Source organism: Phodopus roborovskii, unplaced genomic scaffold (assembly GCF_943737965.1).
Source record: "Phodopus roborovskii unplaced genomic scaffold, PHOROB, whole genome shotgun sequence".
NCBI classification, from domain to species: domain Eukaryota; kingdom Metazoa; phylum Chordata; class Mammalia; order Rodentia; family Cricetidae; genus Phodopus; species Phodopus roborovskii.
In genome coordinates, this window is record NW_026126480.1 from 19,252,952 (window position 1) to 19,276,800 (window position 23,849).

At 41.4% G+C, this 23,849-nt stretch overlaps 1 protein-coding gene across 2 annotated transcripts in view; it reads right to left on the minus strand.

Annotated features, from left to right (window-relative positions):
* Dennd5a (DENN domain containing 5A) overlaps positions 1–21,272 on the minus strand; it is a 59,316-nt gene extending 38,044 nt beyond the window's left edge. For both annotated transcript variants that reach the window (XM_051192662.1, XM_051192661.1), the window contains exon 1: positions 21,143–21,272. In XM_051192662.1, the coding sequence (XP_051048619.1) occupies positions 21,143–21,257 (115 nt within the window). In that variant the 5' untranslated portion in view covers positions 21,258–21,272. The remainder of the gene's footprint in view (positions 1–21,142) is intronic.
* Between the last annotated feature and the right edge of the window lie 2,577 nt (positions 21,273–23,849).

A 23,849-nucleotide genomic window follows, 5' to 3' on the forward strand; every position in this document is an offset into this window, starting at 1 on the left:
TATCCAATCTGAGTTTTGTCCAAGCTCAGAAGTAGCAGCCTAATTCTTTATAATTTTCAGCTTCTGTCAAGATACAACTTTTCTTCTGTTAGTAAAGCAAGTACCAACCACACTTTGAATTTCTCTCATCTTCCAACTCCTTCTACGTAATAGATTCCTCTGAAGCTTTCTTTTTTAGAGCATTTCATCTCTCAAAATATACTTAGTAATATTCACTAGGGAAGACTGGCCCAATCAGCAGGCAGCTGGCAACAGCTACAACAAAGCCCTGTAGCTTATGCAGAGCTAGCCAGTGTTCTCAGCCACACCTGCTGAGATCCTCCACCCAAGGCAGGCCTGAACTTACTGCATCAAGTAATCAAGCAGCAAGTAGCTGACAAAAAATGACCCATGGATAGCTGAAATTCTCAGAAGGTACATTTAAACCACCTTTAGTTCTGAGAGGAGATAACTATTTCTTCTCTCTAAGCTTCCAAAACTTCCTACATTTGCTCATTTATCCCTAGCTTCCTAGAAAATTCAGAGTAAAATCTACAAAATATCTGAACATACACAGGGATGGATCATGGTGGCTACCACTGTTTTAACTAAAAGCTTCCAATGAAAGTTTTCCTAAGATGGTTAGAGGTGTCCCTAAGACAAAGGACAGAATACAGTAAAAAGACAGTAGCCCAGGTGGTAAAGAGTAGAGCCAGGGGCATACAGATGGCATTGACTACTCTTGCAATGGGCAAGGATTTGATTCCCACAACTACATGGCAGCTGACAACCATCTATAGCTCCAGTTCTAGGGGATGTAACACCTCTGGCCTTCACAGGAAGCAGACACACACATGATACACATACACAGAAACAAAACACTTAAACGCATAATTTTTTAGTATTTTATATACATTTTTATAATTTTTTTTGAAGGGGAGGGAGTCTGAGACATAATTTCTCTGTGTAGCTTAGAAGCCTGTCCTGGAACTAGCTCTGTAGACCAGGCTGGCCTCAAACTCAGAGAGATCCACCTGCCTCTGCCTCCCGAGTGCTGGGATTAAGGGTATGTGCCAGCACCAACTGGCCCATTTTTTATAATTTATATAAGCAAACCTTTACATATATTTTGGAAGTAAATCTCCCTTTTTTTAGTGTCAAATAAGAAAGGAGTTCACAAACCTGAAGGTTTCTTGTTGATATGATTCAATCCTTTATGGTGGGCTACTTTTGTTTGTTTGTTTGTGGTTTTTGTTTACTTTGTTTTGTTTTGTTTTTCTAGACAGGGATTCTCTGCATTGTTTTGGAACCTGTACTGGAACTAGCTCTGTAAACTAGGCTAGCCTCCAACTCACAGAGATCCAGGGCTGCATCTTTAAAAGCGGCAGAAAGAAAATAAGTGAGACACCTACAGAGATCACTATCTGAAGACAGTGTACACAGGCACCTTAGTCCCTTCACTGTGTAGATCTCTAGAAAATCCAAACAATACTAGGAATGTGACGTCACACCATAAATTCCTGCTATTTTAGAAACAGGTAGTTCTTTGTCCAACATATATAACAAACATAAACAGGTGGCTGGAGGGATGGCTCAGCAGTTAAGAGCACTGGTTGTTCTTCCTGAGGGCCCAGGTTTAATTCCCAACACCTACATGGAAGCTAACAACCACCTGTAACTCCAGCTCCAAAGGATCCGGCTCCCTCTTCTGGCCTCTACTGGTATTGCATGCAAATGGTACACATAAGCAGGCAAAATATGAAAACACATAAAATTAAATATAATATTTTTAAACCTTAATTTTTAATTAAGGCGTAGTGCCTCAAACCTTTAATCCCTTCACTCAAGAGACAGAGGCAGGCAGACAGCTGTGTTTTTGATACCAGACTGGTCTACACGGTGAGTTCTAAGGATGGCCAGAGTCAGATTTGAGACCGTTTCAAAATAACCAAAAAGCAAACAAACAAACAGAAAAATCCGTAATAGCAGCAGATATAGGAACTAAATCCCATTTCAACAACTTAAATGTTAGGTGTGGTGCTCCTCTATCTATCTGCCTCTACAGATATTTCTGGAAACCCTAACTAATTCTGTAAATCTTACATACCTTAGGACATCTAATTAGTTGTATATTTTTTCTGCTTTGGCCAAGCCAAAACACAAACTAGTATTTGTATTGCTGTTGATCTGTTGGTATCAGTTTGATTGAAATAAATTGGGTGAGGGGGCTTATGTTGAAAGTTTCAAAGAACTCCTGAATTCTCTAAAGTGATTTTATGAAGGCATAAGCATTTTTCTGGGAAGGCAACTACAATTACTATCACATTCTAAATCCCAGAACTCAAAAAAGCTAGGAATCACAGCTCCAAATATTCCTCTTAATTTGGGAAGGAAATATCCCATCATAAACAGCCTATGTGGGCATGTTAAACCATATGCATCACTTACAGTCATGGCAGAATAGCTCCACCACCACATCAGTTTTCCTGCAAACAACCATGGACTTGACAAAATTTAATTATTAAAAAAAAAGAAAGAAAGAAAAAGAAAAGAAACTATTTGAAAATACTGTATAATGAAAAGCAGGTAGGGCTGACAGGGTGAAAACTAGCATTTCAAACAAGAAAATAACTGGTAAGTTCCCTTTATCTGTGGCTTCCAGCTAGCATGTCCCACTGTGCCATGAAAGGCATCCATAATTCTAACTGGACCCACACCAGAGGGCAAACCTGAAGACTATGCAAGCCAAGACAGGAAATTCTAAAGAGAACAAGAAAGAGGGGAATCTAAAACCTGTGTGTAAACTCTGCCCACATTCCTGGCCAATCCCTGAACTGCACATACATGGAACATATACCACACAGTCAAAACTAAAGGAAATGAGATTCAGGGAAAGTTAACAAAATAAACACAAAATCAATGCTCTTTGAGGGAAGGTAACAGAATCCAGAGTCTGCCAAACTAGTAAACTCAATGTCAGGATCCCAAATCCATATACAGCAGCACATTTCTGCAATCCCAGCATTTGAGAGGCAGAGGCAGGAAAACCCCTGCGAATTCAAGAGCAGCCTGGTCTACACAGCAAATTCTAGGCCATGCAGGCTATAAAACCGCTCAGGATATAAAGAAAGGAAAATATGGCCCATTCTCAAAAGAAGACTCAACAACCGACAACAACCTTGAGTTGACCTAAGTATTGGAAACAGAAAAGACTTTAAAACAATTATAGTCACAATGAATGAAATGCAGATCTCGACAGGAATAGACAACATCACTGTGTGACCAGGCTTGACAGCAGATTGGACATGACAAAAGCAGCAAACTTGAAAACAATAAAGCAACTATCCAATCTGGAGAACAGAGAAAAGACTGGACACAAGGATAATATGAACATTCATGAAGCAGCCCACACTTGGTGATAGGGGCAGTAAAATGGCCCAGCAGGGAAAGCACTTGCTGCCAAGCCTGATGATCTGAGTTTGAGCCCCAGGATCCACATGGTTGCAAGAGAAAACCAATTTCTCCAAATTAGCCTTGAACTTCCACATGTATGCCCATACATACATATGTATACACATACAAACTAACTAAATAAATGTAAATAACAAAAGAGAAGTTCTTTGAGATGTATAGAGTTTGGGTCTGGTTAATGACATATTAAAGAACCAGCTTTTTTTGCTTTCAACAAGCATGTCCCCTGTATTTCAATTGTACCTATCTTCCAGATAATTTGTGAAACCCAATTCAAACCAAACAGCATTTCCTATCATCATCCTATATGTAATAGGACACAATGTAGAAAGGAAAGAAATGGAAATTACTAGTTAAATGAGAATTAACCTTGATATTACTATTAGATGGCTTTTTTAAGTAATGACACCTTAAAAACATATATTCAAGTCAAGTATGGTGATGCCCAATTGTATGTCCCTCACTTGAGGACAGAAGCAGAAGGACTGGTTACAAGTGTGAAGCCAGCCTGTGCTTTATAAAGCAGGACTGGTTCCAAATTTAAAAAAAAAAAAAAAAAAGCCACACAAAATAAGAGTTGTGAGTTTTGGAAACATTCCCTATCCCTTATCTCCTCTTGACATGAAACTAAAGTAAATTTGTAATAACATAAAGTGAAGCTAACTGCTCCTTGCAGAGAGAGCCTGTATCGCAGTCAGCTGGTGTCTGCATCACCAGCTGACTGTGTGCTCAGGAGTCATCCAAGAACACCCAGATGCAGGCAGTAAACTGGCCCCTGCCCCAGAAAGGCCACAAAGGCCCATCCCAGGCACTAACCCAAGAAAGCTAGGAAAATCAAGGGTGACCATCTGTTACTCCTGTGTCTTCCCCTAGAGGCAGATTTGTTCACTTCCTTTCTCAGTGTATTTTCTTTGTCATGTAACTTTAGTGTTGGGTTTTGCTTATATATGCTTATATATGCATCAGACTTAAGCCAACTCCTGTACCTCATATCTAACAGGTTTTAACAAAATGACTGGAATTTGAGAATTTACCCAGACAGGACTGCTCCAGATTACTAGATTACAAACTGTAGTTTTTTGTTTTGTTTGAGGTGTTTATTTTTATTTTTATTTTGAGACATAGTCTCAAATAGCCCAGGCAGGCCTCAAATTCCTTATGTAGCTGAAGATAACCTTGGAACTTCTAATCCTCCCAACTTCATCTCCTATAACAGCGGTTCTCCAACCTTCCCAATGCTGCAAACCTTTAATATAGTTTCTCACATTGTGACCCCCAACCCTAAAAATTTCTTTGTTACTACTTCATAACTGTAATTTTTCTACTGCTATGAATCATAATGTAAATGTCTGTGTTTTCTAATGGTTTTAGATGATGTATGTTAAAGAGTTGTTACATACACACAGCCCCCAGGGTGGAGATCCACAGGTTGAGAATCACTGTCATAAATGCTGAGATTACATGTGACCCACTGTGCATAGCTAGGACAAAGCTTATATAGCAAGGACTACTACATTGTTTCCTTTTAGCACAACTAGATATCCTACAGTGAACATACATCTACTGAGGCAACATTTCAGATCTGGAGAATTTGCTATGGTTAGTAGATAATGTGACAAGGTGTCAAAGTCATGGTCTCTAAAGCAGGACAATCCATTGTTATGGCCTGGTAAGCCATAACAAGCAACCCAAGACTGAAGGGGCTGGTACAAAGATCCAAGGCTTTCCAGGAACAGTGACACACACCTTTAATCCCAGCACAAGGGATGCAGAGGCAGGCAGATCTTTGTGAGTTCAAGGCCAGCCTGGTCTATAGAGAGAGTTCCAGTACCGCCAGAGCTTCACAGAGAAACCCTGTCTTAAAAAACAAACTTATTTTTACTTTTATTGTACATGTGTAACTGTGCACATGGGAGTGGAGGTACCCACAGAGTCCAAAAGGTAGGTTGTAAGCCATCTGACATAGGTAACAGGCACTGGACTCAGATCTTTGAAAAGCAGTATATACTCTTGAAGCTGAGCCATCTCTCCAGCCTGCAAGCATAACAAAATAATTAAACCAATTTTCTGTGACATGGAGCTTTCAGGAACCCAGGAGAAAGTGTCAACTTTTACACTTAGGCCTGATGAAGACTGGAAAGCCACACAGAAATGTAATTGGGTGAAAGGGTGTGGTCAGATGAGAGGCCCATTCATTCAGACTGTTCTTAGGCAGCATTCCTTTCTTCCAGACGAGGTCAGAATCCATCTGGAATGCAGAACCAAGGGAGAAAAGAGAAGGGAGAGTTGCCCTTCTAGGTTTTCAAGAATTACTGGGGGGAGAGGGGGTTGGAACCCTTGGTTTTTGTGATTCTCCTTGAGGAACTCTGGATTTTACAATTCACTTCAGAAGAGAATGAAGGGGAGAAACAAGAGAACAAAAGGTCGGAAGATTTCGATGCTAAGGGCTTCCAGCTTCCTTCAGAGAACCACAATTCACTGAACATCTTCTGCATTCCAACACTTTCTTACAAAGTGCAGACTGGCATTTTCCTGCAACATGTGGTACTTTACATAAGTCAACATGAACTGGAGAGGTGGCCTGGCCTTTAAGAGCACTGACTACTCTTAAGCAGTTAGTCCAACAAACTACTTCAATTTGAGAATGAAACTATGAAACTGGCCTTGCACACATCAGCAAATATTCTGCCATTGTGCTGCATCCCTAGTCCTGAAACACAAACTGTTAAACACGGATTCTTGATGAGATTGGAAATCACCACAAAAGGAGCCTCTGGGCATGCCTGTGAAGCATTATCTAGATTAGGTGAATTTAGGTGAAGACTCACCATAAATGAGGTGGTTTGAACAAGAATGGCCCTCACAGGCTCATTCATATATTGGATGCTTGATCATTAAGGAGTGGAACTACTTGACAGGGAGTAGGAGGTGTGGCCTTGTTGGAAGAGGCATATCAATTGGAGTGGGCTTTAGAGTTTCAAATGTTCAAGTAAGGCCCAGTGATGCTCTTTTTCTGCTGCCTTCCAATCAGGATGTAGAACTCCCAGCTACCATCTCTGCCTGTGTACCACCGTGTTCCCTGCCATGATGACAATGTACTATAAACTGTAAGCAGCCCCAATTAAATGTTTTCCTTTATTAGAGCTGCTGTGTCATGGTGTCTCTTCACAGCAATAGAAACCTAATTAAGGCAGGATGACACCACTCAAAGGGCTTGGGCTGAGTGAAAGAAAGCAAACAAGCTTACCCGGCTGAGTGAAAGAAAGCAAACAGGCTTACCACCAGCCTCACGGCTCTGTTTTCTGAGTGTGTATGAATGTGACCAGCTACCTCAGGTTCCTCCTGCCATGACCTCCCTGTCCTAAAGGACTGTACTATAAAACTGTGAGCCAAAATACAGGTTTCCTTCACTAACCTATTTTCATCACAGTTTATTTTGTCACAGTAATGAGAAAAATAAGTAAAACACACAGACTATTACCTTTGGAAGGCAAGAGTGTAAGTGACTGCTAATTTTTCTTTATATTTTTCTGTACTTACTAGATTCACAAGTTTTGTGTATAATCTCTGTGGAAAAGAGTACAACAATATGAATTTGTTTAGATTTTTTTTTTCCCGTGAAACAGGGTCTTGCTTATGTAGTACAGGCTGGACCCAAATTACCCCAGTCTCATGAGCACTAAATGCAGGCATGGGCTACCATGCCTAGCTCAATTTGATTAACTTAATTTCTTTGGACCTAGTAATGAGATTACATCTAAGATTTAGAATACTAAATTAATTCCTTATTTCTATACAATAAAAACATGTGGGGGCTAGGTGTGGTGGTGCATGCCTTTAATCTGACAATTTGGGAGAAAAAGGCAGTTAGAGATCTATGAGTCCAAGGCCCGCAAGAGCTACAAAAAACAAATAAAATAAACTCTACCAAAACTGGATTACGTTTCCAACTGAGCCAGGACTGGTCTCCCTTCCAAGACTACCACAAATGAGGAAAATGGGGTCCTTTAGTAAGTAAAATGTAAGTGGTTTTTTGTTTGTTTGTTTGTTTTAAATTAGTGTGACAGCTGGAGAGATGGTTTAGAGGTTAAGACCATTATTAGCTTCTCTGTCAGAGATTAGGATCTCAGCACCCACCTAGCGGCTCACAATTCCTGTTCCAAGGGATCAGATGCCTCTTTTGGCCTCCATACACACACTGCATACATATATTCATACAGGTTCACACACAAATAAAACAATAATAAATTCATATTTTAAACGTGTATTTGTGTTTATGCATGTGTGTGTACTCATGCTGGCGTGTACATGCCACAACATATATGTAAAAATCAAAGAATAGCTTGTGGATTCTGTTTTCTCTTTCCATTTTTACACGAGATCAAAGTCAGCTTTTACCCTGAATCCCGCCCATAAATAAAAGTTAACATAACAATTACTTCCTTCCCATATTTTTTTTTCACCCACTGTCCATTTTCTGAGTTTTGCTAAGATTTTCAAAAGGGAAAATATGGATCCATACCTGTTCCTCAGAGCCTTCCCTCCATCTACTCTAAGTGTCAGATTTACATTTTCCATAATTACCCACACACCTCTGCACATTTCTTTCTCTTTTCGAGAAAACTGACTATAAACCAGACATGGTGGCTCATGCCTGCAATCCCAGTACTGAGAGGCTGTCTGAAGCCAGCCTGGGCACACTTCTTGAAGTTCACAAGATATTCTCTCATTGCCACCCTCTGAACATCTTGATGGTTCTTCTGATCATCCTGTGTTGCAGGAGCAATTTTTCAGGCCCCAAGTCAGACTGGAAGAGAGAGAGGGTTCCATTCTAAATTTAGCTAGGAATACTTCAAGCTTACTTTGTTCTTGGTTTTGAAACTATGTCATTTTTTTTTTTCTGGTTATTCTGGTTCTTTAGAGGTGTCTAACAATGAGTGAATTATCTCATCCCCAAATACTTTGGAATTCTACAATGCAATGTCTGGGACAGAGACTGCAATCCATTCACAGCAAAATTTAATTTTCTGGTAAGTGTTTAGAGATCTCAGTAGCCTCTTCTTACCAATTCCTTTTTTTCCAAACTACATATAATTTATCCTGACAATGAGCAAAAAAAATATTTTGCAGTTTGAAATTTGATTTACTTTTCTCAAATATGCTTTTTGGTGTTGTTAAGGCATGATGGCCAAACCTGCTATCCATAAATTTCTGCTCTTCCTGTTTCTACCTCCCAAAGGCTGCAACTGCAGGCATTTGCCGCCACCCTGCTTTCAAATGCAGTTGAGATTTTGCATTTAGTGTCATCTAGCATAAATATACTTCTTGAAGAAATACTGAAGAGAACAAGTTGTTTTTTTTTTTCTTTTCTTTTTAGGTTCATGAAAACAAATAAAAAAAACTTTAGAAGCTGTACAGATTCTAACAATGCAAGTTTTCTTAAGGCACCAGAAGCCATATTAGTCAGTTTATCATAAAACCCTCCAGAGTTTTGATCCCTACCATGACAACAACAAAACAAAGTTCTGAAATAGACAAACCTCTGCTACCACAGGATAACAATAGAGGGCTAGAGACAGAGCCCTGGAGAAGGGATGGGATCCGTGCTCTCCCTATACCCTGCCCTTTGTAGTGTCTACTCTGCTTGTTTCTCAAGTACATCCTTTAGAATAAATGAGTAAGTAAAGCACCCAACAAATACTGGCTCCTTTTCTCCCAAGGCCTGCCATATGTATGCCCCTTCCAAATCTGTAATCCTGAAAGCAAAATGCAGGAATGCCCTTGGAGACCCCAAATATTTCCCAAGAAAGAAACCTCCACTGCATAGAACCGGCAACTCATATCCACTTCATAGAACTTACAGCAAAACAGAACCCAAGGTAACCAACATCTTAAATGTGGTGTTCCACATCTTTGATCCCAGCACTTGCGAGGCAGAGACAGGCAGATCTATGAGTTTGATGCCAGCCTGGTCTACAGATCGAGTTCCAGGACATCCAGAGCTATACAGAGAAACCGTGTCTCAAAAAAAACAAAAAAAAAAAAAAAACAAAAAAAACAAAAAACAAAAATAGAAGAGTACAAGTGTCTGATGTTAATGTGCCCTCAATGACAGAAAACTTCTTTACCTTTACCATCATTCATAATAATAATTTTTTAAAGCAGAGTTTTCTAACCACTAAAATTTTATTAACTGGCCAGGCAGTGGTAGCATACATCTTTAATCCCAGCATTTGGGAGGTAGAGGCAGGAGGATCTCTGTGAGTTTGAGGCCAGCCTGGTCTACAGAGCCAGTATCAGGACAGGCTCCAAAGCTACACAGAGAAACTCTGTCTCAAAAACTCAAAAACAAAAAAAGTTTTATAAATTGGTACTATCAAAACACAAACCAGCACTTGTTTTATAAAATGTTACTTTAAAACACTGTACTTGTCGATCAAAGCCTTGTTGTGTTCAAGCCCAGCTGTAGATGAGAAATGGCCCATTCACTCTGTAGAATACCAAACAACAGCCAACAACAGCAAAAAAAATTTAAGGGGGAGTCTGGCAGTGGTGATACACCTTTAATCTCAGCTCTCAGGAACAGAAGCAGGAGGATCTCTGAGTTCAAGGCCAGCCTGGTCTAAAAAGTGAGTTCCAGGACAGTCAGGGCTACATAAAGTAACTCTCCCTGTCTTGAAAAATAAAAAAGGTGGCTCTTTTCCAGCCAGTAACAAAATAGGTATTCCCACAATATTTTAAAGAGTTAGCTCTGAATTACCCATGTAAATATGAAAGGTAAAACAACCTGACCTTTGGAAGGAAACACAGAAGAGCTTTCTTACCTTGTTATCATGGAAAAGATACAAAATAATAACATTCATACAAAGAGAGAAAACAGATAAGCATTACAATGTAATAATGCCTTTGTTCCATCAAGACACTGGAAAGGGAATGCTCTTAAATCCCAGCACTTGAGAGGCAGAGGTAGGAGAATCTCTGTTAAATCAAGGCCAGCCTGGTCTACAAAGTGAGTTCCAGGACAGTCAGGGCTAAACAGAAAAACCCTGTCTTGAAAAACCATAGAAAGGAAAAAAAAAAAGCAGACAGACAGAGAGAGAATAGAAAGAAAACTGCAAAACACAAGGACACAAGGACTGGAAAAAACGAGGGGGGGAGCCTAAGGAGTAATTCAAATAAGCATATACAGACAATTCACAATAAAAATATGCAAAAGGATCTCACTATGTTACCCAAACTTAGGTCAAATTCATAAGCTTCCTGCCTCAGTCTCTCAAATTGCTATATTACAAGAAAGTATCACCAGGCTCAGCTCTGTACGTATGAGCTATGTAGCTTGTGGGGGAGGGGGGCTCAGGCGCAGTGCAAGGGCGATAGACTTGAAGAAATTTGCTTTCTCTTCCCATTACACAGATCCTGAGAATCAAACTCAGGGCATTAGATTTTAAATCAAGTGCCTTAACCCTAAGGTCATCACTTTTAACATGTAGAAATATATTTAAAACACATAGGAAAAAAATATGCCTGACAAAGAGTTTAAATAAATCAATAAGAAAAAAAATCAAAACAACAATAGAAATATGAACAAAATACCTGGATAGGTAATTAATAAAGAAATGTAAAAAGTATAATGGAATTCATGAAAACATGCTCAGCTTCACTAATGACTATATTCAGACAATTTTCTTCCTCAAGCTTAAAAATGTTCTTTAAAAGCATAACACATTAAAGGCATTGTCCTAGTTAGGGTGACTATTCCTGTGATGAAATAACATATTCAAAAGCAACTTGGTGAGGAAAGTGTTTATTTTCTTTAATCATTTATTTATTTATCTTTTTATTTTACACCTGCATGTATATCTTACACATTTTCATGTTGTACCCACAGACACTAGAGCATGCTTCATCTCGTGGACCTGGGTTCAATTCCTAGCACCCACATGGCAGTTCACAATGGTCTGTACTTCCAGTTCCACACATGTGTGCACTTCCTAGGCTTCTTTCTGTAATATTCTCTTAAAGCAGCACCAATGAGTAATACAGATGCCAAAGGCTATATTGTTCTCAGCAAGTCACAGAATGGGACTAGGGATGTTGTACATGGGTAAAAGTGTGGCCTAGGTGATTCAAAGGCCTGGGTTTGATCCCTAACAGGGACAGGGGAGTAGAGAGAAGGAGACCAAGTCAACAGAACTAGCTAAATAGAATCATTAAAAATAAAGCCAGGCCTTGTGGAGTATGCTTGTAATTCCAGCCCTCTGGAGTCCAAGGCAAGAGACTAGAAGAGTTGAGAGTATAGCCTGAGCTATATAGCAAGATAAATACATATTCATCTCCTTAATGTATAAATTCTGAAATAATCAGACTAAAAGACAAAATGTTCCTCCCATCAACATCTCAGATTCATGGTTGGCTTCCAGACTTTTAAAAATTCAGGAACTTTAATCACAGTCCTTGCTGTTCTCTCTCACATTTACTACTCAGTACTTAGGACAGTTTAAAATTTGGCTGATGAAACTCTAAGAGGTTTAGTATTATGCCTACATCAGAAAAACAGTTAAGATCTCAAAAGAAGCTGCTATCTTTTCAAATAATACAACAAACTATCACTAAGCACTTACTATATAAACCACTGTTTCCAGTAAAGTGAAGAACTCTGCCTAGCTGACTCTGGGTCAAGAGAAATTTCTAACATAGTTCTGTAATGTCTGAAATTGTATAATGGTCAGGATTTTATAATTAAGATAAAATTAAGCTTCTTTTAAGAGTTTCTTGCATTTATTGTGTATGTGGCTAACAAGGCAAATAACTTTTGAGAGGGAATTCTTTCCCTCCACAATGTGGGTCCCTTGATACCGGCCTTGGCAGTAGGCAGACATCTCACTGGCCCATAAAAAAATTTAAACCTTTTAATGGTCATGTTAAATGAAAAGTTTAAAAAAAGTAAGGGAAAAAAAAAACACTTTCCTAAAATTAAATCTCTAGTTTTTTCAATAATATAACAGTATATAATTATCTAATCCCCATCTACATAACTATGTTTACAGTTATCATTTGTAAATTACAAACACAGAGTCTTACCCATAACTCACCTTTAATCTCAGCACTTGGAGGCAGAGGCAGGCGGATCTCTGAGTCCGAGGCCAGCCTGAGATGTTAGACAGAGAAACCCTGTCTGGGGGTGGGGGTTGGCATCAGAGATGATAGATACTCTGACCTCAAGTAAAGAATAAACTGAAGGCCTTACAGATGGCTCAGTGGTTAAGGGCAGTTCACTAGCACCTATCACTGAAGTTCCAGGGAACCTATGCCCCCTTCTGGCTTCAGTGGGGATGGCATACGAATGGTACACAGAGACAAGCAGGTATACAAACAGAAAAGCAGGCAAATATACACATAAATAAAATTAAACTTTTTTTTTGGTAGTTTTTGTGAACAGGACTGTTTCACTGGTTTCTTTTTCAGTACATTTGTCATTCATATAGGAAGGGTCTTCTAATTTTGTGTGCATGTTATGTCTGTGTAGTGTGCTCAAAACCAAAAAGCATTAGATGCCCTGGGACTGGAGTAATGTTTGGTTGTGAGCTGCCATGTGAGTGCTGGCAATAGAACATGGGTCCTCTGTAAAAGCAGCCAGTGCTCTTAACCACTGAGCCATTGTTCCACCACCAAAAAAAAAAAAAAAAAAAAAAAAAAATTCTCTAGACTTTCCTGAAATGTCAGCCTAATTTATTGTAATTAAAATGAGTGAAATTTGCCATAAATTTAGCAAATTCAACTATCTTATTATGTGATTATTATTTCTAACTTATTTTCTCCTGTTTCCATAACTTAAAATACCCTCAAAGTTTCTTGGTTATTTCCCATATCATTTCATTACAAGACCACAGAAATCACAAGCAAACCCCTGACTACCAAAACAGAAGATGAGAATTGCACACTACACCAAGTATATACCAAGGGACTTCTGAGGTTAGGAGATGCAAATCTTTCCTTTCTTCTTCAAAGAAAACAAACCACATGCAAAAAGCCTGAAACATCCTTAAACAAAGAGAGACACCAGGAAGAGAGTAGCACCAGCTTTCTTAGAACCAAAGTCCTACTCACTTTTTGATCTAAGATTTCCAGAACTGATAAGAGAGGAGAGAGAAGAAAAACCCACAGCCAGCTTTACTAATTGTATGCAAGGAAGCAGGCCATCAGCCTGATCTCCTGACACTGCAGCTCTACTTTTGTATGAGCTGGAGACTGAACCACAAAACCCCACATGTCATGTTATGCCAAATTCTGTGATTCAATGACAAGTCATCAGTCTAATGCTCCCACCACCAAAGTGTTTTTTTACATTTTAATTAAAAGTAAAGTTTATCAATAATGGGCAGAAGACAGAGACCTGAATTCTAACAATTCTTTTTTAACTTGCTGGGTAACACTCAAGAAAAGATCTTTTTTTCCCCCTTGTTTTTTGTTTGTTTTGTTTTTTGAAACAGGGTTTCTCTGTGCAACAGCCCAAGCTGTTTTGGAACTTGGCTCTGTAGACCAGGCTGGCCTAGAATTCAGAGACTAAAGGGTATGCACCAACACCACCTAGCTGATAGTAATCTTTTTTGTTCATTTGTTTGTTTGTTTGTTTTGAGATATGGTCTCATGATGTAGCCCTGGCTGGTCTGCCACTCACTATGTAGACCAGGCTATCTTGAAATCATAGATCTGTCTTTCTCTGCTTCAGGCTGGCACCACCATGCATATTCTGTCCTAGCAACGCTTTGACCTGACTATAGTAACTCAATTTAGAATCAACTATAACATAAAGACAAGTATGTCTTCAAGGGTGTTTGCAGTGGGGTTTGACTGAAGTGGGGAGACCTACCCTAAATGCAGGTGGAACCATTGCTTAGGGCTCTAGACTGATTTAAAAAAGAGAATGTGAGAAGGCTGGAGAGATGGCTCAGTGGTTAAGAGCACTGGCTGCTCTTCCAGAGGACCTGGGTTCAATTCCCAGCACCCATTTGGTAGCTCACAACTATCTGAATTCCAGTGCCAGGGGACCCGATGCCCACGACAAAACACCAATGCATACAAAATAAATTTAAAAAAAAAAAAAAAAAAAAAAAAAAGAGTGAGCTGAGCTGAGCCCCATCTTTCTTTGCTTCCTAGAAGCAGATGAAGTGGCCAGCTGCCTCCTGCTTCCACCATACCAATCTCCCTGCCATGATGGACTGCATCACCCCAAACTGAGCCAGCATCTTAAGCATTACTTATAAATTCAGTGATCTAAACTCCACCTGTTGCTATTTTAACTTCTGGAGCTGTATTTGATCCCCCAAAAACATTCTGAAAACAGCTTGAGATCTGGCATACCCTCGTATTATCCACCATACCAGGATCCTGTGACTCACAGACTCAAATTCTCCAAACTAGAATCAAAAACTGGTAGGGCACAGTGGTACGTGCCTATCTCATGAGGCAGAGGTAGGTGGATTTCTGTGAATTCTAGACTAGACTGTTCTACATACTGAGTTCTAGCCTAGCCAAGGATACATAGTAAGACTCCCCATCTCAAAAAAATAATAATAATAAAATAAATTTAAAAACTAGGCCAGCAAGGTGGCTCAGCATGTAAAGATGTTTGCTGCCAATTCTGATGACCCCTAGAACCTACATGGTAGGGCCATCAACTCCCAAAAGCTGTCCTGATTTCCACATACATGGCATGACACATGTATACCTATATACACACAAAAATAAATGCAATAAAAATTTTAAATCAACAATCACAAAAATACTGGAATATGGACATTCTATTAATATCTACCTCACTTAATAACTTTGAAGAAGAAACCTGAAAGTTTGATAATGACAAACAAAATTTCATCACTGAATTCCACAAGAAGTCACCAGCTTCTGAAAGGCAAGCCTTTCTAGGGCACTACTGTTCCACACCAGCAGGAACTAAAAGCAGTGTCCCTTCTGTCTAAGTCCTCAGAGAGCTCTACACTCATCTGATGATAATTACAAGAGCAGAACCAGTCAAGGAGCCAAGCTAAACCCAACTTCTACCAGACTAAGTCAAAAAGTAAGTTTCTAAAAGGAAATGGGCCTGGAAAAGGATGTTACCAAAGGAGACCTTAGGCAAAGAAACTATTTTTAACCTAGGAAGTAAGGAAGGACTGAACAGAAGGGGGTGGGGGACTGCTCAGGACTTTAATCCTAGCACTCAGGAGGCAGAGGCAGGTGGATTTCTGAGTTTGGGACCAGCCTAGTCTACAGAGCTAGCTCCAGGACCAGCTCCAAAGATACAGAGAAACCCTGTCTTGAAAAACAATAAATAAATAAATAAATAAATAAATAAATAGTTTGATTGAAGCACCAAACATTGACTCATGATCTCCTGGAGAGGAGCAGAGCCCCAAAGTCATTAAAGTGAAATCCACTCACTTTTCACATGATCCTCACCTGAGGAAGTCAAGTAAGGGCTCCCTTGGGTTGTACCAATTCAGTCTCCCAACACATTAGGTATGTAGGCTGCTTCTTATTTCCTGAGGGCTACCCTTCTCCAGACTTCTTCCTTGTCCTACCTTACAAAAGAAGCACATGACCTTACTTGGGAAATCTCCCCTATTACAGCAGCAGTTACAGCCTGTGGTGAGCCATCAAGACTGGAGTGTCCTATAGCTAGTAAGCTAGGCTTCAGGGCAGACACCGATAATGAATATAAGAGAATTGACCTGGAAGCCACAGACTGGTAGAGAAGAAATACTTCCCATTCATATTGACTCCCAGTTTGAAGACACTTACCAAAGATTTTTTTGTTGTGGTGGTGGTATTTCTGGGGATTGACCTCAGGATTTCAAGTATGTTAAACAAGCACTCTACCACTGCCAATTCATCAATCCCCAGACAATTCATCAGTTGGGGGGGGGGAGTAGGGATGAGGTGGAGAGTGGGAATGGAAGGAAAGCAAGCCTCTGACTGGGCTGGAACTTGAATGTACTGCCTCCACTACTGAGATTACAGGAATGCACTGCCACACTCCACTCTCAAGCTTCATCTCTATAAAGTGGGAAGCAGTCTATTGCTTTTAATTAAGATATTCTTCTGCTGGGCAGTGGTGGCACACACTTTAGTCTCATTAATCCTGGCACTTGGGAGGCAGAGGCAGCAGATCTCTGTGAGATCAAGGCCAGCCTAGTCTACAGAGTGAGTGCCAAGACAGACTCCAAAACTACAGAGAAACCCTGTCTAGAAAAAATAATAATAATAATAAATATTATATATATAAACACAATTATATATGCACATATATACATATCCTTCCTTAGCAGTCAGGTATAAAAACTCAAAACCCACATTACACACCCAGGATGAATGGTTATAATCAAATACATTCAGCCAGGTCTGGTGGTCATACCTGTAATCTAATGCTCAGGAGGCTGAGGCAGGAGGTCACAGCCAGCCTGAGGTATATCTTAAATGCCTAGACAGTCTGCCTGTGATACAGAGAAAAACTCTGTCTCAAAACAAAGTAAAACAAGACAGAAAGACTGTACTGTCAGGAAGACATGGATGCTGGTGGAAATATTAGCTGGTAGGGCAATTTTAAAAAACAAACTAACAAACAGTTATTCAAAAGGTTAAACAAATTTCTATATGACCTAGCAATTTCATTCCTAGGTATACAAGCCAAGGGAAACTGAACCATATGCCCACCAAAAACCATGTATGAAATGTTCACAATAATTAAAAAGTAGAAACAACTGAAATATTAATCAACTAATTGTATGTGTTTTAATAATTTATTTAACCTTTATTTTATGTGCATTGGGGTGAAGGTATCAGATTCCCTTGAAACTAGAGTTACAGACAGTTGTAAGCTGTGCTATATAGATGCTGGAACTTGAACCCAGGTCCTCTGGAAGAACAGTCAGTCAGTACTCTTAACTGCTGAGTCATCTCTCCAGCCCCCCTATAACTGTATGTTTTATGTCACAGAATATTAATCAGCCATAAAAAATAACAGTAGAGCAAAATGTGTTGGTGCACATCTAATTCAAGCAGGTGGAGGCAAGAGTTAGAGGCAGAAGGATCAAAATTCAAGGCCAGCTTTGGCTACAAGAACCTCTATCTTAATTAGGAAACAAACAAACCTGAGCTAAAATTAAAAAAAGGCTGTAAGGTCTGTTACTGTCCCATTATACAAATATCTTCTCTCATCCCCATTAGACTACTGCAAGGCACACAAATGAACTGTGTCGTCAAAAATCAACACTCTCTTCCTTTCTCTGAACCTTGGTCTCTTATCTGTAAAACCAGATTATATGATCTCTAAGTATGCCTTCCTGTCTGACAGGCCTCCATGGCCTTAAAGTTCCAATTTTATCCAGGTGCAGTGCCACACACATAAATCCTAGTTCAAGAATGGCCTGAGCTTCCTACATAGGGAGTTACAGGCCAGCCTGGACTACATGACAAGACCTCATTTTCAAAACAAAAAATAATTCTAGTCTCACTGCTCCACACATCTCAGGATTACCACCTGACAAGTCCTCTGCTCTGGATTTTCTAGACAGAATTATGTCTCTTTTCATAAAGGGACATTCAGGGTGTTGGAGAGATGGCTCAGTCATTAAGAGCACTGGCTACTCTTCCAGAGGATACTGGTTCAATTCTCTGCATCCACATGGCAGTTCACAACTGTCTGTAACTCCAGTTTCAGAGAATCTGGCATCCTCATACAGACATACAGGCAGGCAAAATACAAATGTGACATTCAAAGATTATTTCAGTGTAATATTTCAATGTGATGCTTTTTTTTTTTTTTTTTTTTTTTTTTTTTTTTTTTTAAATGTGACTATTAGCTAACCTTTTCTTCCAGCCCACACTTACTTTTTGGGTCAAAACAACTATTTACTGCATCTCTAAACTTCTATGACCCTTAACTGTGTCAGCATAGAAAAGACTGTGGAAGGATTTTCTGTCCCTAATTTTAATTTTTACTTTCTGTTTTTTTCTTTTTAAGGGTCTTACTATGCAGCCAGGCTGGTCTGGAATTCACTGGAATTCACCTGTCTCTACTTCCAGATGATTACTTGGAAGCAAACTAGCTACAAAGACAATGATGACCTTAGTCTTCTAACTCTCCTGCATCTTGAAGCTACCCAGTGCTACGATTACAGATGTGGGCCATCATACACACCCTGTCTAAGCACCTTTGATTTGCTTGTTTTGTTTTTAGTATTTGGGAACTACCAGAGCAATAATATAACTTAATTGGATTGGGGAAAAGAACACAGGTTCCTTTCAGCATCTAACCAGAGAACATGAGTGCAATTCCTAATTTCATATAGTTTCACGGACTATGACATCACCAATTTGGGAGCAATCAAGCAGGCTAAGGAGAGAAAATACACCCAAGGGAGTCTCAGCTGGACTGCACAGAGTTATTTGTATTCTGTTTTGTTGTGCTCAAAGAGTCCCCGTGGGTCATCCAGATTCCCTAATCAACCCACCAGAAATGAAAAGAGTAAAGAAAAAAAAAAAAAATCCCTCAATTAGTATCTGTTCTAACAAAGGCAAACTATTGGATAAATTCTTGGCATTACACTACTACAACCAAATTTAAAAATACACAAAATGTCCTTCTTACACATTTTCCAAACTCATCCCTCTTTCTTTATTCTCCCAACAAGCTTACACAGGGATACAATTTTAGCTTACTGAGAAGCCATATAATTAACATAGATATTCACGTAGAGATGACATTTTTTTTAGTGAAAGATAATGTTTTTTTTTTCAGTTAAGTTGTCAGTAAAACTTTTTTAGTTAAAGTGTTGGTTATCTAATTTGCTCCAGGCACAAATATTCCCAACAGCAAAACAAAATTGTCTCATCCCAACCCAAACCTTTTTTTTTTTTTTTTTTTTTTTTTTTTGGTGACCTGAAAATAACCTGCAACTCCACCTCCCAAGTACAAGGATCTCACAGGTTTACACCATCCTTTAAGGCTGCCTTTATTTTCTAAAATCAAATTATGTACACAATTTAACAGACATTCAGTAACACAACATAAAAATAACAATAGTTTTTCTACCCTTGAACCTCATCCAGAAAACTATGTTTTATTATTATTTTATTCATCCAGAAAAACTGCTATCTTTAACCCTTCTCAACATGTTGGTTTTTCTTTCTTTTTTGGCCAGGGTCTTACTATGAAGCCCTGTCTGGCCCTCAACTTGTGGAAATCCTACTTCTGCCAACCAAGTGCTGGGGTTACAGATGCACACCAGCACTGGAGACCATGTTATTATTTTCCAAAGACCTCCAGAGAGGCTACTATATACAGTAGAATGTCACCAAAGATGCACTGGACCAAGAGTCAAGAAACAAACTCTGATCTCCTTCTGGGCCTCATTTTCCTCTCAGATGCTCTCCAGCACCAAGACCTAGGATGGAATTCCAACTACATCATCTGAAAGTCTAAAGTTAATACATATGGAACAGATGACAACATCAGTCTGGAAGAATTGGATGCCATAAAAAGGTGAGACTGGAGCTCAGCTAGCATCAATCCATTATTATTTCGTGATTTTTTTTTATAAAGCATCAGTTTCTCATATTTTAAAAGGACAATCCATTTTTTGCCATCTAACGTGTACACTTAGTTTTTGGTTTTATTTTGTTTTGTTTTGAGAATAAATAATGGGATTTCTCCGGTGACAAAACAAAAATTGCACAACTGCCCTAGCATCTCTTAAGCAGAGTGAAATTAGTCAACAGGATGATCACTTTCAAAAGAGAAACTGTACAATGCGCAGTGACCACATTGTGACAGAGGGGAAAGGAGTCTCCCTCATCAAATCAGCATGATGTAAGTTTAAAGTTTAACACAAGCCACCACCCACTGAAACCTGCCTACTGGTCGGTCACTCCAGACAAAAACTTTTCAAAACTACTGCAACTCCAAGGTTTCAGTGCGGGCGCGGGAGGAATTCACCGGGGATTTTACAATTCTTACACCTTCAAGCAATGGGTACCAAATCTTGTCAGGGCCTCAATGTCACTCCCCCACCACTTCCCCTTTGAAAGATAACTGGAGAGGCATCACAACACAGTACAACCTGTCCGACTGAGACTTCGCCTTTTATTCACAAATGACCCTTCACTGATAAAGGACATAACTGTCACAAAAAAAAAAAAAAAAAGCATGGCCCCTGGAACAAGCTCCTTTTCTAGTGCCAAGGGAGAAATCAAGTTCAATTTGTCACTTCATGTCTCATCCAGAGTGGCAGAGCTGTGGAGGGAAAGCCCAGGGCCTGGACTGCTCAGGAGTGAGTTATAACGGTTTTGAGGAACTGGTGTCACGGGCTTCTTGGGAAGAGAGCAGATAAACCAAGTTTTTGTTTTGCTCTTTTGAAAAGTCTGGGTGGGACTCACTCTCACCAGGACGTGAGCTAACTTCTCCCCTCCCAAAAGGGTGCTGGAAGGCGCGCTCCCCTTCATTCCGCACTAAACCACTCGACCTCCTGGACGCACACAGTGTCCACATCTTCGCAGGTCGCCGACGCCTTGCCCACCGCGCGTGGGGGCAGCAGGCCCGCGGCGCCCCGCGCCCCGTCCCCTCGCCCGACCCTCGCCGAGCCCCCGGGACAAAGCGGGGCCCAAGGGTCCCTGCCCGGGCTCGGCGCGCACTCACCCGACAGCTCGTCCGGCTCCAGCCCAGTCTCGGTGTCCAGTCCGCAGATGACAAAGTAGTCGGCGAAGCGACTGGGCGCCGAACCCCCTCCGCCACCGCCGCCGCCGCCGCTCATGGCGCCGGGCCGAGCCGGGCGAGCCGCGCGGAGCCGAGCCCCCGCCCCCGGCCGCCCGCCCGCCCGCCCTCGGCCGCCGCTCCCGCCGCTGCCTTCGCCGCTACCGAGGCTCGGGCCGCCGCCCCCAAGCCTGGCCGGGCCCCAGCGGCCGCCGTTGCCGTGCCACGGCAGGGGGGCGCTGGGCCACCCCGCGCCACATCCTGGACGCTGCCCTCCGCGCCGCGGCCCGAGCAAGCCTAGGAAAGGGCGGAGAGCGGCTGTCCGCCCCACCGCGGGCCCCCCCACCCGCCGCCGCCGCGTGCGCACGCGCGACCGGGGAGGGGCGGGCGCCAAGCGCAAAGGATGACGTGATGCTCTTTGGGCCCCGGGGCCCTAGGCTTCCAGAGCAGTCGCCGCCGCAGTGTAGCCGGCGGCGGCCTCCGGGATCCCGCGAGTCCTGCCACCCTCACGGGACTGCGATGCCCTTTGGAAAACTGGGGGTGTGAGGAAAGAGGGGGGCGTGAGGGTAAAGCTGAGACACTGGCCCGTGCTTGAGGTGTCACCGATATAGAGCTACACAACTGAGCCGTGAAGCCCACCGGATCCTACTCCTAGACTGTCCTCACACTGCAGCTTCTCCTTGTCCCTGCTCCTCAGTGTCAGTGATGCGACTTTCCCCAATAGATCTGGGGAAACCCTGTTTTTTGGAGAGGTGGGTCAGTTGATTTTACATTTACCCTTAATTTGCAGATAGGGAAACTGAAGTTAAAGAAAAGCAATAGACAGAAACCACCTTTGAATCCTGTGTTCACGGACCAGCTCACCACCCTGCAACCCACAAGCAGGGTTTCTCCCAGGCACCAAGCTCTCTCTCTGACACCTTCTAAGAAGCCCCTGTCATTTAGAAGTTCTTAATTTTCACAGTGCCAGAATTCCCGTTCCTTCCTCCCTCCCTTCTCTCTCTCCCCCACCCCTTCCTCCCTACCTTCCTCCCTTTCTTCCTTCCTTCCTTCCTTTGAGCTTCCAGTGTAGGAGGAAAATGGTGGTTGGATGAAACCTCCTGGTCCTTGTCTATCGCCTCAACAACAGACCTTTTGATTTCATTTCCCCCAGAAGCTAGATAAATGTGTTATTTCTTTTGTTTTTTTGAACAGGGTCTCACTGTGTAGCCCTGACTAACTCAGAACTCGCTACGTGCTTGTACCAATCTGTAGAGATTCTCTTACTTCTACCTCCTTGGTGATGGGCTTAAGGGCCTGCACCTACACACCACACTCAGGTGGGTCTTTTACTGGAACATCAGAGGCCAAGAAAGCCATACACTGTAGTGGTTGCTTGTGATATTTTGTTTATGATCTAACAAATAAAGCTTGCCTGATGATCAGAGTGCAAAACTAGACACACTAGTTAGCCATAGAGGCCAGGCAGTGGTGGAACACACCTTTAATCCCAGCACTTAGGAGACAAGAGGCAGGCGGATCTCTGTTAGTTCACTGCCAACCTGGGCTACATAAGATTGAATCTGTCTAAAAGAGAAACAGAGCTCACACAAAGGTGATCCCAGCACTTGGGATCTCAAGGCTTTAATCCCACACTAGTGAGGTGGACACAGGAGTAATATGACTGGGCAGAGAGAGGCATACAAAGTGAGAAGAGACAAGAAAAAGATTCAGTCTGAGGCAGTCTAGGCAGAAGGCAGTCTGGAGATGCACTCTGAGGACAGGATCACCTTTTCGGTCTGAGTATTGGTAGAGGTGAGAACTCTCTAGGGGCTGCCCACTTTGCTTCTCTGGTCTTCAGCTTTAACCCCAATATCTGTCTCTGGGTTTTCATTATTAAGCCCAACTAGAATTCATGCTAAAGTTCCTAGCAAGGGTTCTAGAAATAATCCTCTGGTTTGAATCCCTACTTTTATACTTTAGAGTGTAATGTTGGCAAGTTATTTATGTAATCTGCAGATGCCAGCAGGCATGTTTTTTGTGAAAGTATAAAACAAATGCCATGTCGCCAGGCGTTGATGGTGCATGCTTTTAGTCCCAGCACTTGGGAGGCAGAGGCAGGCAGATATCTGTGAGTTTCAGGCCAGACTGGTCTACAGAGCTAAGGATAGGCTCCAAAGCAATACAGAGAACCCCTGTCTCAAAAAACCAAAAGGAAAAAAAAAGTGAGAGTTATATCCAAAACATAGAAGGCACTCCAGAAACATTACACATTGCACTTCATCATTGTTGCTGCAGTATGGTGTGCTCAAGGTCTGCTCTGGCAGGCAGCCAACTAAGGAATATAGAAGGCAATTGGCTTCCCCAGGGACTGAATCTGGGCTCTCTCCTGGGTTCTGTTCCCAGTATTACTCTTAAGTACTGGATCCCTTCGGGAGCATGACCAAGAGGTCACAACTAACATCACTGGAAACCATAGCATCTGCTCCCTGGATCTAACCTACCTGAACAGCTGGAAGAAAACTCAAGAGGAGAGGGCAGCTTTACAAAGTCATCTGAGGTGTTGTTGCCTTATCCTGCAGGCTTACTTGGGACACAGATTGTGCAAGGGGCTCAGAGAGCTAAACAGAGCAAGGAAAAGGAAACCTGTTGATGTTGGGTCCTGATTGTGGAA